A 14,499-nucleotide genomic window follows, 5' to 3' on the forward strand; every position below is an offset into this window, starting at 1 on the left:
GGTGCTGGGTTCCTCCGATCCTTAGTTCTTTTATTTAGGATATGTTCCTTAAGGAGCTGCACCCCTGGCATAACTTGAGCCCGGCTGATAGGTGGGAAATACACATTTACTATTTCGAGAGACCATTCCTCGTATTTGACTGCGAGCGTCTGGATTCCCTTGCTTTGTACAGTGTGAGTTACTACGGAGTTCCTCAGTAATGAAGTTCTGATCCAAATACTCAGACCTCCCGAAGGTCTTCCTTTTTTTTGCTTAATAGCAGGTAAGTGGAAGGTGGAGAACCCATCTAGGTCAATAGCGTGAATAGACCAAGATTCTTGGAAGCAGCTGATGTCTTGTTTTTTAATAAATTCGACCCAGTCTTTATCTTCCATTTTGTTTTTTAAACCTGCTATGTTCCAGCTTAGAATTTTTAATATGGGACTGATTTTATTTTTTATGTTCAAGCTATCCATTTTTTGCTACGAGCTTCTAAATGATTGCTCTTTGCAATTCTGTAACTGTGGGGGATTGCCCCTACTGTTTCTAGGGGAATTAGCCGACAGGCAGAACCTCATATTACTCAAGTTTATTCGTTCAGGGAGTTGTTGTTTGGAGCTGATTGCTCCCTGAAGTATCGAACCAAAGTTGCCTTTTGCCTCTTGCCTACCCATCATGTTTCGGTTTGAAGCTTTTTCAAGAAGTATTGTTGGATATGGTTCTTTTTGCGGAGTAGCAATGGATATTCCCCAGGTTTTCATCGTGTTTGAACATTTTAAGATCTGTTCTGCTATCCAAGGTGAGGCCCAGACTGTTTCTGTTAATTCCCCGTTCTCTAATTCTTTTTTTGGTATGAATCTTACTGAAAGGAGATCTTTAGTTATTACATTCTGTAAGGCTGGCAGGGAGTTGACAAGAAATAAGATGTTAGACCTGTTCAGGATGTCGTGACTTCCTCTTGAGGAGTACTCAGGCATGAACATGATCGTGGCTTCAGGCTTTTTAGTTGTTTCAGACCGGATCTCAGTGTGCCCGCCACCTTCCTGCGACAGTCTTCCTTGGAGTTGGGTGTTCTCATTTTGTCTGTCTTGAGTGGTAGCTGCCCGACTAGTAAATGTTCGATTTACCTGGCCTTTTTCCCTCCCCAGTTGCAATTCTTTGTTCCTTTGTTCTTCGTAGGGTTGCCTGTTTGGAGGACAATTGTCCCTTTTTCCTTTGATTTCATTGGTTTCCAGGTCCAGTGCTGGGCGCGATGGTGCAGGCGAATCAGTGATCCACCCAGGCTGGTTGCTGAGATTATAATTTCCAGGGCTGACCTGAGAGCAATATTTTGCCTTTGTCCGGGGTGCGGGAACTGGGGCTGTTGTGTTGTCCACGCACATGGTTGTTCTTATACTTTGTTCGCTTCGTATATACTCTGGGGTCTCTGCCCTTCTACTTTCGCCTTTGCTGTTATCTTGTTCTGCCCCCTCACTAATGGAGTTCGGAGGCTGCTGGCATTTTCCGTAGTGGCTTCTACTGTATTTAAGTGATGTACCTGAACTAAATGTTCAGTTTTTGTAGCTGGGAAGTGCTTATCGATACCGATGCTAGATTTGGATGTTCCTGGGCTCCATTTGGGTTGTTCGTTGGCTGGAGGATCATTTACCTCGTTTGCCTCATTTATCCTATGATTTGTTCCAGGAACTTTTCCAGACCACCTTTCTTTGTCTAAGTCATGCCCAGATGCTTGGTATCCCCTGGGGCCAATGGGTATACGGTTTATATGGGAATGGTGAGTGCAACTTTTGTCGCACAATAATACAGGATTTTTATTTATAAAGTTAAAAACTTTATCAGTAGGTTTCTCAAAACTCTCCGACTTAATGCTTTTATCTCTATGCTGTTGTTGGGCGATCTCATCACCTGTGTTCCTGATTTCTCCTATTAGGCCTATCTGTTGTAACATATTTAAAGCCTTTCCTGCTGGTGCTTTTTTTTTCCTCTAGCTTTCTTCCATGTGTTTTTCCATCTGCCTGTTAGTTGAGGCCTTTTACCCGGTGGCCTTTTTTCTACTGAGTTTAGGACTTTGATTCCAAATTCAGGACTTCCGTTGGTTCTCTCCATCTTAGGTGTCTGATTTTTTGCATCTGGATAGTTCTCTCGTCCTGGGTCAGAGTGCCTTTCTCTATTTTCTCTGTCTGTTGGCCTTTCAATTAAACTAGATTCTGTTTTTCCTAGCTCATAATTGCACCCCTGTGTGCTTTTAAGGCTATATTTGCAGTCTTCGATTATGTCTTTGATTACTTTTGGGACTTCCAATAATTTTTCCAGCAGTGGTCCACAGACTTGTCCGTCCAACTTGTCCATTTTATCGGCCACTGCTTGATGCAACAGGTTTTCCCTAATTACGCCCTCTACTAGGGCCATCCTGTAATCTATAGACTGTATTGAGGATGTAAGTTGTTTGGTCAGCTCGAGTTGATCATCAAATTTTTGAGACTGGGCCATAATCGTTGTTGCATTTGAGCCCAGTGTTGTACATATAACTTTCATGATGCTAAGAATTGGTTGGTCTAATGAGAGGTCATCTCTATTTCCACTTTGCTCGTTGGTTATCTGACCTTCTGGATTCTTACCTTCCTTTCCTCTGTGGCCTTTTATTATACTACCTTCCAGGAAGTTTAGATCTTCTGATGTTATGCTTTTTAGTTGAGGGTCTATGTTGCCAATAACGGAGTTGTCGGGCGAGGACAGCTCCAGACTGAAGGAACTACTGTTGAGTCTGCCCAGCATTAAATTAGTTTTAACAATTTGACTTCCGCAGTGAAGCTGTGGCTCTGAGGTTTATGGGTCTGTTTAGATGGTGAGTAATCTGTTTCCGGACCCATTATATTTTGGAGTGCTATGAATTCTGCTTGGGCACATTGTGGAGAGAATGTTAGTGAGAAATTCCCGGAGTTTAATAGTCCCCTTTGGGGGTCAGGATAAAGTATTTCGTTGCTTTTTCTTTGCTCTCCCGAAAAGTTGCTCCACTTTGGGGAGTTTTTTAACTCCACTTCACCATCCCCAAGGGGATTACTCATTGGGCAGAATAATTGCGATAAACCAACCGGTTGCTGTTGCTGCTGAAGTAGGCGAGTGTCCTGGAGCCCGGTCACTGGTAGCTCCAGTTCGCCCCCCCCACGTTGTAGCCACCCACTTCCCCCGGTGGCTGTAATCGGAGGCCACTGGCTTTAGGACTTTGCATTTGCGGCTGTTCAGAGTTTAAGTTCACTTGGTTGTAATAGTTAGTAATAGTGTTTATTTTTGATCTAGTTTTCCTTACTCCCGTGGTTCCACCCGAGCCCGGGTGCGTCGGTGTATACTTATGTCTCCTGCACAGAGGACTTACAAGGCCCCCCACAGTTTCGCCTACAGTTTCTCCTGCATTCAGTAGGGAACCCCCTATGTCATCGGAGTCAGTATGGGCTGGCAAACAAGGCACTGTCACCACTTCTAATGTCCCACCTGACACTTCTCCTGGCTCGGAATCGCTTTTGTCAGCGGGAGACCCGAATTGGACACCCTCTGCTGTGTCCTCACCTAGGTTTGCGAATCCCCCCTGGGATTGCTGGATGGTTCTGGGGTCCTGGTCCTGGTCCTGATCCTGATCCTGGTCCTGGTCTAACCCTAGACCTTGTAAACTTTTGAGCTCCTGCTCTGATCTTTGGAATTCCGCTAGGTGAATGAGCGCCTTATTGGCCTCCCTAGCCTTCTTTGTTTTTCCTCTTGTCCCAACCATCCTCCGTTCACCGTTCACCGCTCCCCTCGGCTCCTTGCTGGGTTCCTTCCTTGCTCAGTCTTTAGGAGAGACCACCAACAACGACGACAGGTCCAAGTCCAAGGCCAAAGGCCAAAACTAGGGCTAGCTGTGGCTAGAGCTGTGGCTGGGGCTGGGTGGGGCTGGGTGGGGCGACGTGACGCGGTTGAGCACCGATACCGGAGCTGGAGCCGGGGCCGGGGCCGAGGGTAGGAACAGGAGAGGGGTTCAAAGGCCAGGAAGGGTCCCGTATAACAGTGTATGAACAGGGATCCCCCCCCCCAGGAAGGCTGCTTACCCGGTCTCTCCCGGTCTGTCCCGGTTACTCCCGGTCTGTCCCGGTCTCTCCCCGGTCTGCTCACCCGCTCAGCGTCTTTTCAGGAGCCACAGGAGGCCACAGGAGGTCCACAGGGGGGATGGCAGGACTCCTTCTGACTCCTTCCGGCTTCTGGCTCCTCTAGAGCCTAGGTCACACCTGGTCCCGCCGTGCCGTGCCGCACAGAAAACAACAACAGCAACAAAGCGGTGGAAAGGTGCAGGGAGGGGGTCGCCCACACTCCCTGCCGGAATGCAAAACTACAGCCGGGGTACACAGAATCCTCTGACCCCAAAAGCCGCGGCAACGTTGCACTCCGCAGTGAGTTCCGAGCTCCAAGCTCCGAGCGTGAGCCACCCGGCAAGAGTTCTCCTCGGGCCCCCAAAAGCAGCAGTAGCAGTGGCGGCAGTAGCGGCAGCGTTCGTACTCCGCCCTGCACTCCGCGCGACGTGAACCACCCGGCGCCTGCGTCCCGACCGCAATACTCAAGCAGCTAGTCACATGTCATCCATACTGGTGAGCAGTGTAGTTTAAGAGTGCTTGATCTAGAGAAGCACAAACTCAGAATTTAAAACAAAACACCACGTTGAGGGTTCTCTTTGATATTAAGAATTGATTTCTACCCAAATGAACTCTTTTTGCAACATTAGGATAATGAAAGACTGTAGAAAAATCATAACACTCTGATCTATACCTTGCATGTAGCTCTTGATGACAGTTAATAGCTCACTGTTCTATATTAGGATTTTGACTTACAAAATGCAAGTACCAAAAAGGATCTCTCTGACACAAGCGGTAACCCACTGACCTATTTGCATTATATGATCTTTGTGATCTGTATAGTACACCTTCTCTACATCAGGCATATTAACCCTCTGCGCTACCTTACTTGAGTCAGTGCTTCCATTATACAAAACTTGATCTTTCTCCACAAAGAACATTAATCACCAGTTATCTTGATATTTTTATTCCTGCCTGAAAATTGTTGGAGGCAAGGAAGGCAGCACCCCCACCCGAAGTCAGTACCCTGTGCAGTGGCACCAGTCACACCATCCTAAAGAAGGCCCTGATCATACAAATATGATTTGCAGCAGCCATAAGCACTGTTTCTGTGCTGAATGAAGGATTGGCACGGTGCCACAATAATAACAGATACATTTTTGTAAATAAACTGTAGGAATGAGATACACAAACCGATATGCAGTCATACAAACATAAACATCATTTGCCAAGCAGACTGTCTTAATAGCGGCACAAACGCCCAGTAAGACCATTTCCACACAAATTTGATCATTGGAAATTTTAGGCAGGCCAGAGTGTAAATCGGCACAATAGCGGCATAAACGCTAAAATAGAATTGCCTTCTACTTAAATCAGGTATGCGGAAAATGTAAGCGGACCAGAAGGGAAACGGCAACAACCTTTTTTAAATATACTTGCCGTAAACGATGGCAATCTTTTTATAAAAATTGTGGACCCGAAATAGATACACTTTAACAAATTCATTACCATGCTTGATGTACACATAATTCAATCGCGGCTATATCATTATGCACTTTCTATCTGCGGACCAGAAAGAGGACCGCAACAGTGGCGACGTTAGCGCTATACCCAGCTGCCTTCTATTTCTATGGCAGCTCGTTCTGTGGACCAGAAAGGGAACCGTCAGAGTGGCAACGTAAACGCCACATATGACCGCACCCTATTTAAACAGTGAGTTTGCCGACCCACCTTTCAGAACATTAATCAGTGTCCTGCAGCGCGGCGGTCGTATACGAAAGGAAGTAAGTTCAAGATCAAATGTCCTTTCTTCATTCCGCCTTGTAGGTCATAGAGGTACATTTTGGATTATCCTTATTTTCTTTCAGGGAATCTAAGACTTAAAGTTACACTTCGTCAGGGCAGCAAAGTGTACGACAGACAATTTGATGCTAATCAGAACATCGCCCGTTCTTTCATGGGCACCCCTAAGAAGAGAATATTTTTTTTCAAATCTTGGATTGATGTAAATCTACAATAAGATATTAACAACGATTAGACCTTCGGATATAGTTTTATTCTGTTGATTTTACTATAAATATTTATCACCAAGAAGGTTAGCATTTGCTTAAAAGAAAATAATACTTGCTACCACTGCCTGAGATAATTTCTCAACAATGGTAAAATATAGGACCTAATAGGCCTGTGTTATTATTTATTTTTCCCTTTTTCCTTTTATTAGCAAAAGGACAAATATTGCTGATAACCTCACATAAGAAACATACTGGGATTATTACATTAGATGCCCTTGAACAATATAGGTGAGTGGTCTATTGCCCCTCATACTTTATAAAGTCAAACAATTTAAATTACCCTGGCAGGATTATAATATTATTCCCCTTGTCTCTAGGTGCTACTAATTCAGAGGAATCCCCAGTCCTGATGATGACCCATTTCTGATTTATGTCTTAATAAGGGTCGAAACGTCGACAAAAATGTTCAATGTGGATTACTGTATAAATAATATAGTGCCTTCAAGACTCCTGGATTGAAGGACTCCTTTTGAAGTTCACTGATTGTCTTTTTAACTACATTTTTGTATATATTGTACATATCACTAGCACTTTATTTATCACAATATTCACTGTCATTGTGTTATTATTCTTAGAGCACCTAGAACTTATTTTCAAGTTTATCTATAATAAAAGAGGTCATATTGGTTGTTGCTATAAATAAATAAAAGGCATAGCAGCTTAAAATACGATATTGAATAGAATCATAATTTGTTTTACGTGGGAGTCTAGGTTTATACTTCCCCCTTCTTGGCCAAAATTTGTACTTACCAGTATTTATCTACCCAGGTCTAAGGGTTATTTGGTGATACCTTTTTTTTCCTATTTACCCATGGTAGAATAAGCATTGTTTCCTCCAGTCATTTATGCTGGGCACTTTAGTAATAATTGCGTGAATCAGTATTTATTAAAACATGTGTTCCAAGTAAAGTGCAAATAACATAAGGAATATATATATTTCTATAATCTAAATCTCTAACCACCAAATACAATCTATTTTAAAATTGGAAATCTTTAAGGCTGTTACTTATGTTTCATGAAGTGACTGCTCACATATTTATTACTTAATTCGATAAACACAAATGAAAAAGTCTCGCCTGAGGTGGTGCCTATTTTTTATTTTTTTTATTTTTTTAACAGCAACGCCTTCTGCCACCTCCCAACAGCAAATGTGGCACTGGAAAGCACAAAACGTGGCAGTTAAAAGAATGCAAATTCCTCCACAGTTCATATTCCTCTAGAATCCACTTGCTATAAAACCACACCTAGCACCAGAGGTCACCTGCTAGCATAGACTCTACCATTAGCCAGCTGTCAGTAGAGCTTGTCTGCCATCAGAGTCCCCAACCTTCACCAGAGCCAACATGTCAGACTGACTACCACCAGGGTCTCCACCACAACCATCCTTATCTACATCTCACCTGTCCCCAGAGCCCATATACTGCTAGAGATCACTTTCTAACAAAGACAACCTACTGACCCCGTTCCCAGTTACCAAACCCTACCACAGCTAACCAGAGCCCACCCACCATCAAAGCTCATCTGTCGCCAGAGCTGGCCCATCATCAGAGTGAGCATTCCACCACTGCCTACCTTCCACCGTAGCCCACGTTTGACCACAAAACACCTTCCATCTATGTCTATTTGTCATTACAGTCAATGTTCAATAGAGCCCATTTCTCACCTGTCACAGGAGTCAAACATAACGCATCAATCACCTAAGTCCACCGCTTGTTAAAACGCCTTAATTTCCTCATACTGCTGCTACAATGCACCAGTACCTGACACATCCACCAGGAGGGCCCACGCACTCACCTGCCATTGACAGCAATGACCCACGAAGTTCAGATGGGAGAACTCACTATGTATCTTTTTGGCTCTGTCATTCAAATTTTCGTTCTTACAGTCTGCTGATGAGCACTTAATCCCTCCTCCTGCCTCCTTTGCACTCGTTATTCCAGTAAATCCCAGAATCATTGAGCGTCCAGAATATTTTCCTCCTAAAATAAGTTTCGTTCTGCCAAACGAGAACGGCAGTATCTAATTTCAGACCGAAGGGGCGAACACAGAAATCAGTCAAACACAAAGGCGAACATGGCTAATGTCCTCCAGCTGTTGGGCATCAGCGTTCGGCGAGGACGGGATCATACGTGCTGCGCTTTCACAGTGCGAAAAGACAGGGAGGTGGGCAAACTGGGTAGCTGGAGAGCTCCTCTGACTAAAACCGAGATCGCACCCCGGGCATCCTTACCTCGGCCAGCAGCAGTCCAGAGACGCACAGGAGCACCCTCAGCAGGGGGAACGCCACCTCCTGTTCCATCCGCCGAGCCGCCTGCAAGAAACAGAAAAAGAGTTGCAGTTCTTCAGCTGAATTCCCGACCCCGCAGAGTGCGGTTAGAGCTCTGCAAGCACATGCCTCCGAATCCAGGGAGGCGAATGACATAAGCTGCAGTGTGCACAGCAGCAGCAGAAAGGGAGGGCTCCTGGAGGAGTTCGGAACAGCTGGAAGGAGAGAGAGAGACAGGAAGAGAAGGAGAGTGGACGAGAGGGGGAAAGAAAAGGAAAGAGGGGGTAGACAGAGAGGGTGATGGAGGGAAAGAGACAAAGTGAATTGAAAAGAAAACAGAAGGGTGTAAAAAGTTCGAGTGCTATAAAAATAATGACGGAGTAGGGACCAGGGGAGGAGGAAATAGAGGGGAAGGAAATTGGAGAGGGACAGAGAAGTAGATATTGAGAAAGGGGCGAATGCCTGAGAGAGAGAGAGAGCAAACACATGGAAATGGAGGTAGGAAGAGTGAAGGGGATAAGGAAGAGATGGAAAGCATCAAAGAGAGAATTTGGAGATTTTTAAAGAGGCGAGGGAGAGAAAGAAAGAAAACGGAAGGATGAGGAAAGGGCAGAATCAGAAACGTATAGAGGTGGGGGAGAGAATGATAATGAGGAAGGGATATGGAAAGAGTTGAAAAAAGGAGTAAAAAAAGAAAAAAAAGAAGGAAAGAAAGAGGGTGAGAAGGAGAAAAACAAGAGAGTGGATATAACGAGACATACACAGAGAGAAGAAAGGATAAGAGAAGGCCAGTGAAGGAATGAGAGCATCAGGTCGTCATTGGGCATTGAATTTAGTTTAGTTAAGCAGATTTATACAGCGCATGGCTACCAGAAGGCCTCCCAGCACTAAAAAGGAAGTGACATTCGGTGCAAGAGTCCAAGCTATGTGAGAAATAGAAAAATTAAGTTAAATAAAGGAAGGTCTTTAATTTTTTTCTGGAATGGTAGTTCCAGTGGCTGCAGCCGAAGTTCTAGAGGTAGGGAATTCCAGAGGCGAGCTGCCTTGACTGAGAAGGAGTTACCTCCCCAAGAAGATCTCTTGAACCGTGGTATGTGAGCTAACTGAGTGGTGGAAGATCTCAAGGTTCTTGTGGGAATATAAGGGGAGATGCTATGTCCGAGAAAATGGGGGCCCTTATTATGGAGAGCTTTATGTACCATACATAGGGCCTCAAAGCGAATTCCTTGTTTTATTGGCAGCCTATGGAGGGAGGTTAGTGCTGATTTGGCTGATTGATGTCTCAGTATATTCATCAGAAGTCTTGCGGCCGCATTCCGTACTACCTGAAGATTCTTCAATACGTACTCAAGAGAGCTAAGAAAGAGGGAATTGCCATAGTCCAGACGGGAGAGTATCATCGTCTGGACCAGAATTCTTCTGGCTCGAGGTGGCAGAAGATTGACAATTTTTCTTAGAGTTCTCATGAGACCAAAGCAAGAGGAAGAAATCTATTTTGCTTGCTGTTCCATTGTAAGGCGACCGTCGAGCCAAAAAACTAGGCTCTTTATATGATCCTTAGGGACGGGGAGGTTACTGAAGGCCTCTGGGTAGAGAGCCAAAAGATTAGGGGAGCACCATTGCCCACAATCATAACTTCCGACTTCCCATCATCAAGTTTCAATTTGGACATATTCATCCATTTGCCAATCTCAGCTAGGCAAGAAGAAAAATTTGTCAGGGAAGAGTCCTTGACATTAGAGAAAGAGACTACCAATTGTGTGTCGTCAGCATATCAGATCACCGAGAGGCCATAAGGTTTTGCAACTATAGATAGGGAGGAGAGATATACAATGAAAAAGGGTGAGAATCAAAGAAGAACCCTGTGGGACGCCACAGGTAAGGGGGTGTATACTGGACAGAATAGAACGGTCCAGAACTTGAAAGGTTCTGCCCTTCAGGAAAGAGGAGAGCCAGGTTTATGCATCACCTACTATTCCTATATTAGAAAGCCTGTCAAGGAGGATATTATGATCTACTGTATCAAAAGCGGCACTGAGGTCAAGTAGAATAATAGCTGCATGTCCACCTTGATCTAATACTTGACGAGTAGCTTCAGTAACTGCTAGCAGAGCCGATTCTGTGCTATATTGAGGTCTAAATCCCATTTGGGTGGAGTCTAAGAGTTCATGATCCTTGAGAAAACATGTCAATTGCTTGTTGACATGCTTTTCCAAAATTTTGGCTAGGATTGGAAGGAGAGCGATGGGCCTATAATTACTGAGGATAGTAGGATCAAGCTTGGGTTTTTTCAGTAAGGGTTTGACGACGGCATGTTTCATAGATTTTGGTAGGAATCCTATGGTTAGGTAGTGGTTGAGGATACTCGTCAAGGGCGGAACAATAATATCAGAAGCTAATGTAAAAAAAATAGTAGGAGGAGCAGGGTCCAAGGGAGAACCTGATTTAATAGTGTGAAGGAAGTTAGTAACCAAGATCTCTGTCAAAGGTTGAAAAACTGCAAGTGAAACCAGTGGGGACTGCGCAGTGACTGGCTGGTAGCTAGATTCATAATTGGATATAACTGAGAAAGACAAGTATATGTCAGTAACCTTCTCCTGGAAGAAGGCTGCTAGTTTATTACTGTGCTCAATCGAGGCCTGTATAGATAAGTCATCTAGAGATAGATGGGTGAGTTCTTTAAAAATGTAAAAGATCTTTCTGAGAATTTGCCGATTGCTCTATTCTGGTGCTGTAGAAAGAGGATTGAGCTAGTTTAATGGAATCATGATAGTACCTAATGGCTGCTCTATATACTTTTTTCGAGGAGATACTATAGTCTATTGAGGAAATTATAAGACAGAGAAAGGTTGAGAAACACAAAAGTGAGACAACCAAAGAGAGCGTGAAAACCTTGATAATAGTGGAAGGGAGGAGTTAGAAAATGTGAAGAGAACAAGACAGAAAATGTAGAGTGAAGGAACAACCACCATCGAGGCAAAGAAGGAAAAAGAAAGAACGGCAAGAAAGTTTGGAGAGAGAATTGTAGAGGGAATGAGGAAAGAAGAAAGACAAGGATGAAAGAAGGATGGAGGGCCCAAGGGCAGGAAGAAAGGAAGGAAATAAGAAATGGCAGTGAAAGGGATGGTAGTAAAAATGAAAGGGAAGATGAAAAGACTGGACGTAAAGTCAGAAGCAAGGTAGACTAAACAAGCTGGGTGGAAGGTTAGAGCACTCTAATGGGAGCACATTTACTCAGCCAACCCATAGTTTGAAGGGTGAAGGCACAGCAGGGCTAGACCCACCAGGAGAGCCAGTGTCAGGTTTGCCAGTGCATAAGCATTATTATTGAATACTCTGTCCGGGTGGAAACTTTAAGGGGAGACGTTTTCTTGCTTGCTTTATTGTTAACAAAGAGGACACATTTTCATTTAAAAAACTTTGGGACTGTACAATACAGCAAAATATGAAGCTAGTTTTTTTTTATATCTTTACAACTTTAGGTGCATGAAGATACTACTAGTTGCCTACAATCACACACTTTTTGATACATGCCAGTAGCAAGCAATACAAACCATCTCAGGGGTTTCCTAGGTAAAAATTGTTAAGTTTGTTTATGGAAATAATAAAAACGTAGGACACATGGCACTAGTTCCCCTAGCTACTCTCCTGCCCAGGGAAAAAGTGTTTTCCAATATGAGGTTGAATTACTTTAAAAAAAAAAAAAGATAAAACACGTACAATTGCTACTACATGCATCATCTATCTATGTGGTATTTCTAAGAGCAAACCTTGCAAAAGGCAGCAGAGCATTGTACAGGGTTAAAGACAAGCATAAAGACAACAAGTGATAGGAGAGGTGGCTGGATTGTGGACTACTAATGCATTCTGATGTAATGCTCTTTCAATGCTCACCATCTCATGAACAACTGCCAATCCTGCTTCTGATCACACTGCAGTAGGTCGACTGCTGCAATACACATCGAAGACAATAGTCTTTCCACCACAGATGACGTTGTAGATGACCCCTGCCTCCTTATATTGTTAGACCTCTCAACTCCCATTGACAGTATCGACCATCCAATCCTCATACGCAACCTTGAGTCTCAAATAGGATTCACTGCAATACTTGTCACTGGGTCTCCTCCTACCTTTCCAATTGATGCCAAATTGCTCCGATGGGCAACTCCAAGTCCCAAAAGTTCCCTATCACTTGTATATTTCCCCAGTGTTCCCTACTATCTCCTGTCATCTTCAGCTTTTACATGGGGCCACCGTCCTCTACTCACAAATAATAGCATCAATATTCACCAATGTGTTGATGATATAGAATTTTCCTTCAAATTCTCTTCTGCTTCTGAAATCCAGTGCCTCAAACACTACCTGCACATCATCAAGACCTGGATGTCCAATGCCTACATGAAGCTCAGCCCAATCATGGGAGAATTCCTATAATGTTTCCAGTGAAAGTAGCAAGAAACAATACAAATTTGGATCAGTGAGATGAAGCTTGTTGGCTTTTATCCCAACTTCACTGAATGATAAGTAACTTGGATTCACCCTGGACTCCAACCTCACTCTCAATGAGCACATTGACAAAAAAATAAAGACAAGCCTGGTGTGAGCTTTCTCTTCTAAAGATAGCAAAACTATTTATTCTCTAAAGCAACTTCAGAACTGCTGTTGAAGCCCTCTTACTCTTGCATCTGGATGGTAGTAACGCCCTGCTCCATGGCCTACCAATCTCCACACTAGCAGTGCTTAATTTGTATATAAATAAATGCCTGTGCCAAAGTTTAGCTTAGAAGCCTGCGGTTTTGCACTACGGAATGTTGGGGTGTCCGAATAGCAAGGCTCCGTAGTCTTTATTCCATCTCATGCCCCTTTCATCCACCACTAGGCACTCCGACCATTTATCTTACTCTTTCAAGTTCTTTTTCATCCTTACTTTTGTGTTTTTCTCTCTCTTGGTGAAAAGAGTGCCAGTGGACCCCCCCACCTGCAACCACCAGCTCAAATTAAGCAGGACAGCACATTTAATTCAGAGCCTAAAGTAATATAATCACATTATCACCATTCTGATAGAACTCCAGTGGCTCCCCTTGCCAGCACACACCATCTTCAAAACCAGATGCATCATTTAAAAAGGCATCAAGCGCAGTACTAGTGTTTATCTTGCAGACAAACCAAACTCACAATCTCTGGTGGTTTTTGAGACAGCCACACCGAGGACGCCATCAGACTGCAGGCTAAGAAGTATAAAAAAGAAAAAAAACAAGGCAACATCCCCGTATCCATAAAGGCCATCCCAGATGCTGTTTGAGGCCTGTTGGAGACGAGAATATATATACACAGATCCAGGGCTGTTTTGCTAAAGAGTGACAGCAAGTGAAGTATCAAAGAAAAAATGGAGAACTCAAAGCACATTTCCTACTGCCGAGGAGGAATACATAATTCTGCTTCCCTCTCTCACTGCCTCACTATGACTCAAAAGAGAATCACAACTATGCAGTAGTGAACAAAGGACCACTGGTATCTCTCATGCTCATTGCATGTCTGTGAACCTCCAAGTAGCTGATCGAATACGAAACACACAAAAAGGTATTTCCTCATGAAAATAAGGATGAGTAGCAAGTTAAAAGTATTGCTACTCTGCAGTAACCCACCATCGGTAAGGTCTTAATGTATAATTACTCTCTTGGCTTTTCCCTGCCCTGCGGTGGGGATGAAGAAGGAGATGTGGTGAAAGTCAACACCTTTTTAAAGGTTCAGGGGTGGGGGGAAGGGAGGGCAAAAGTGCCTGGACTGCGACTATTGTAGATCTCAGGAGAAATCTGAATATAGACATTGCCACACCCAACTCTGAGTTCCTGGGAACAAGCACTATGGTCCTGGTGTCAGCACATTACACAGGAAACCACAAATAACTGCTGACTCCAGAATTCAGTTTGTTTCCATGTTATATTTGTAAAGGAACCAAAAGCTCCCCCGGTCTCACAGACACATGCTGATGCCGGGGGACACTTGTTTGGGCTTGAAAGTTGATATTATGTCGAGAGTGGGCTGGCCCCCTCTGGCTTGCACTCTACCTAAAACTATGTTACAC

General features: G+C 43.9%; 1 protein-coding gene across 5 annotated transcripts in view; it reads right to left on the reverse strand.

Moving 5' to 3' along the window:
* Positions 1-14,499, reverse strand: part of LOC138300066 (receptor-type tyrosine-protein phosphatase V-like) — a 573,371-nt gene that overhangs the window by 413,654 nt on the left and 145,218 nt on the right. For 3 of the 5 annotated variants that reach the window (XM_069238934.1, XM_069238932.1, XM_069238933.1), the window contains one exon: positions 8,379-8,459. In XM_069238934.1, coding sequence (XP_069095035.1) covers positions 8,379-8,447 — 69 coding nt within the window. In that variant the 5' untranslated portion in view covers positions 8,448-8,459. Of the gene's footprint in view, positions 1-8,378; positions 8,582-14,499 lie in introns of those variants that run through there. The other 2 variants (XM_069238935.1, XM_069238931.1) reach the window with 1 other exon arrangement.

Source organism: Pleurodeles waltl, chromosome 6 (assembly GCF_031143425.1).
Source record: "Pleurodeles waltl isolate 20211129_DDA chromosome 6, aPleWal1.hap1.20221129, whole genome shotgun sequence".
NCBI classification, from domain to species: Eukaryota; Metazoa; Chordata; class Amphibia; order Caudata; family Salamandridae; genus Pleurodeles; species Pleurodeles waltl.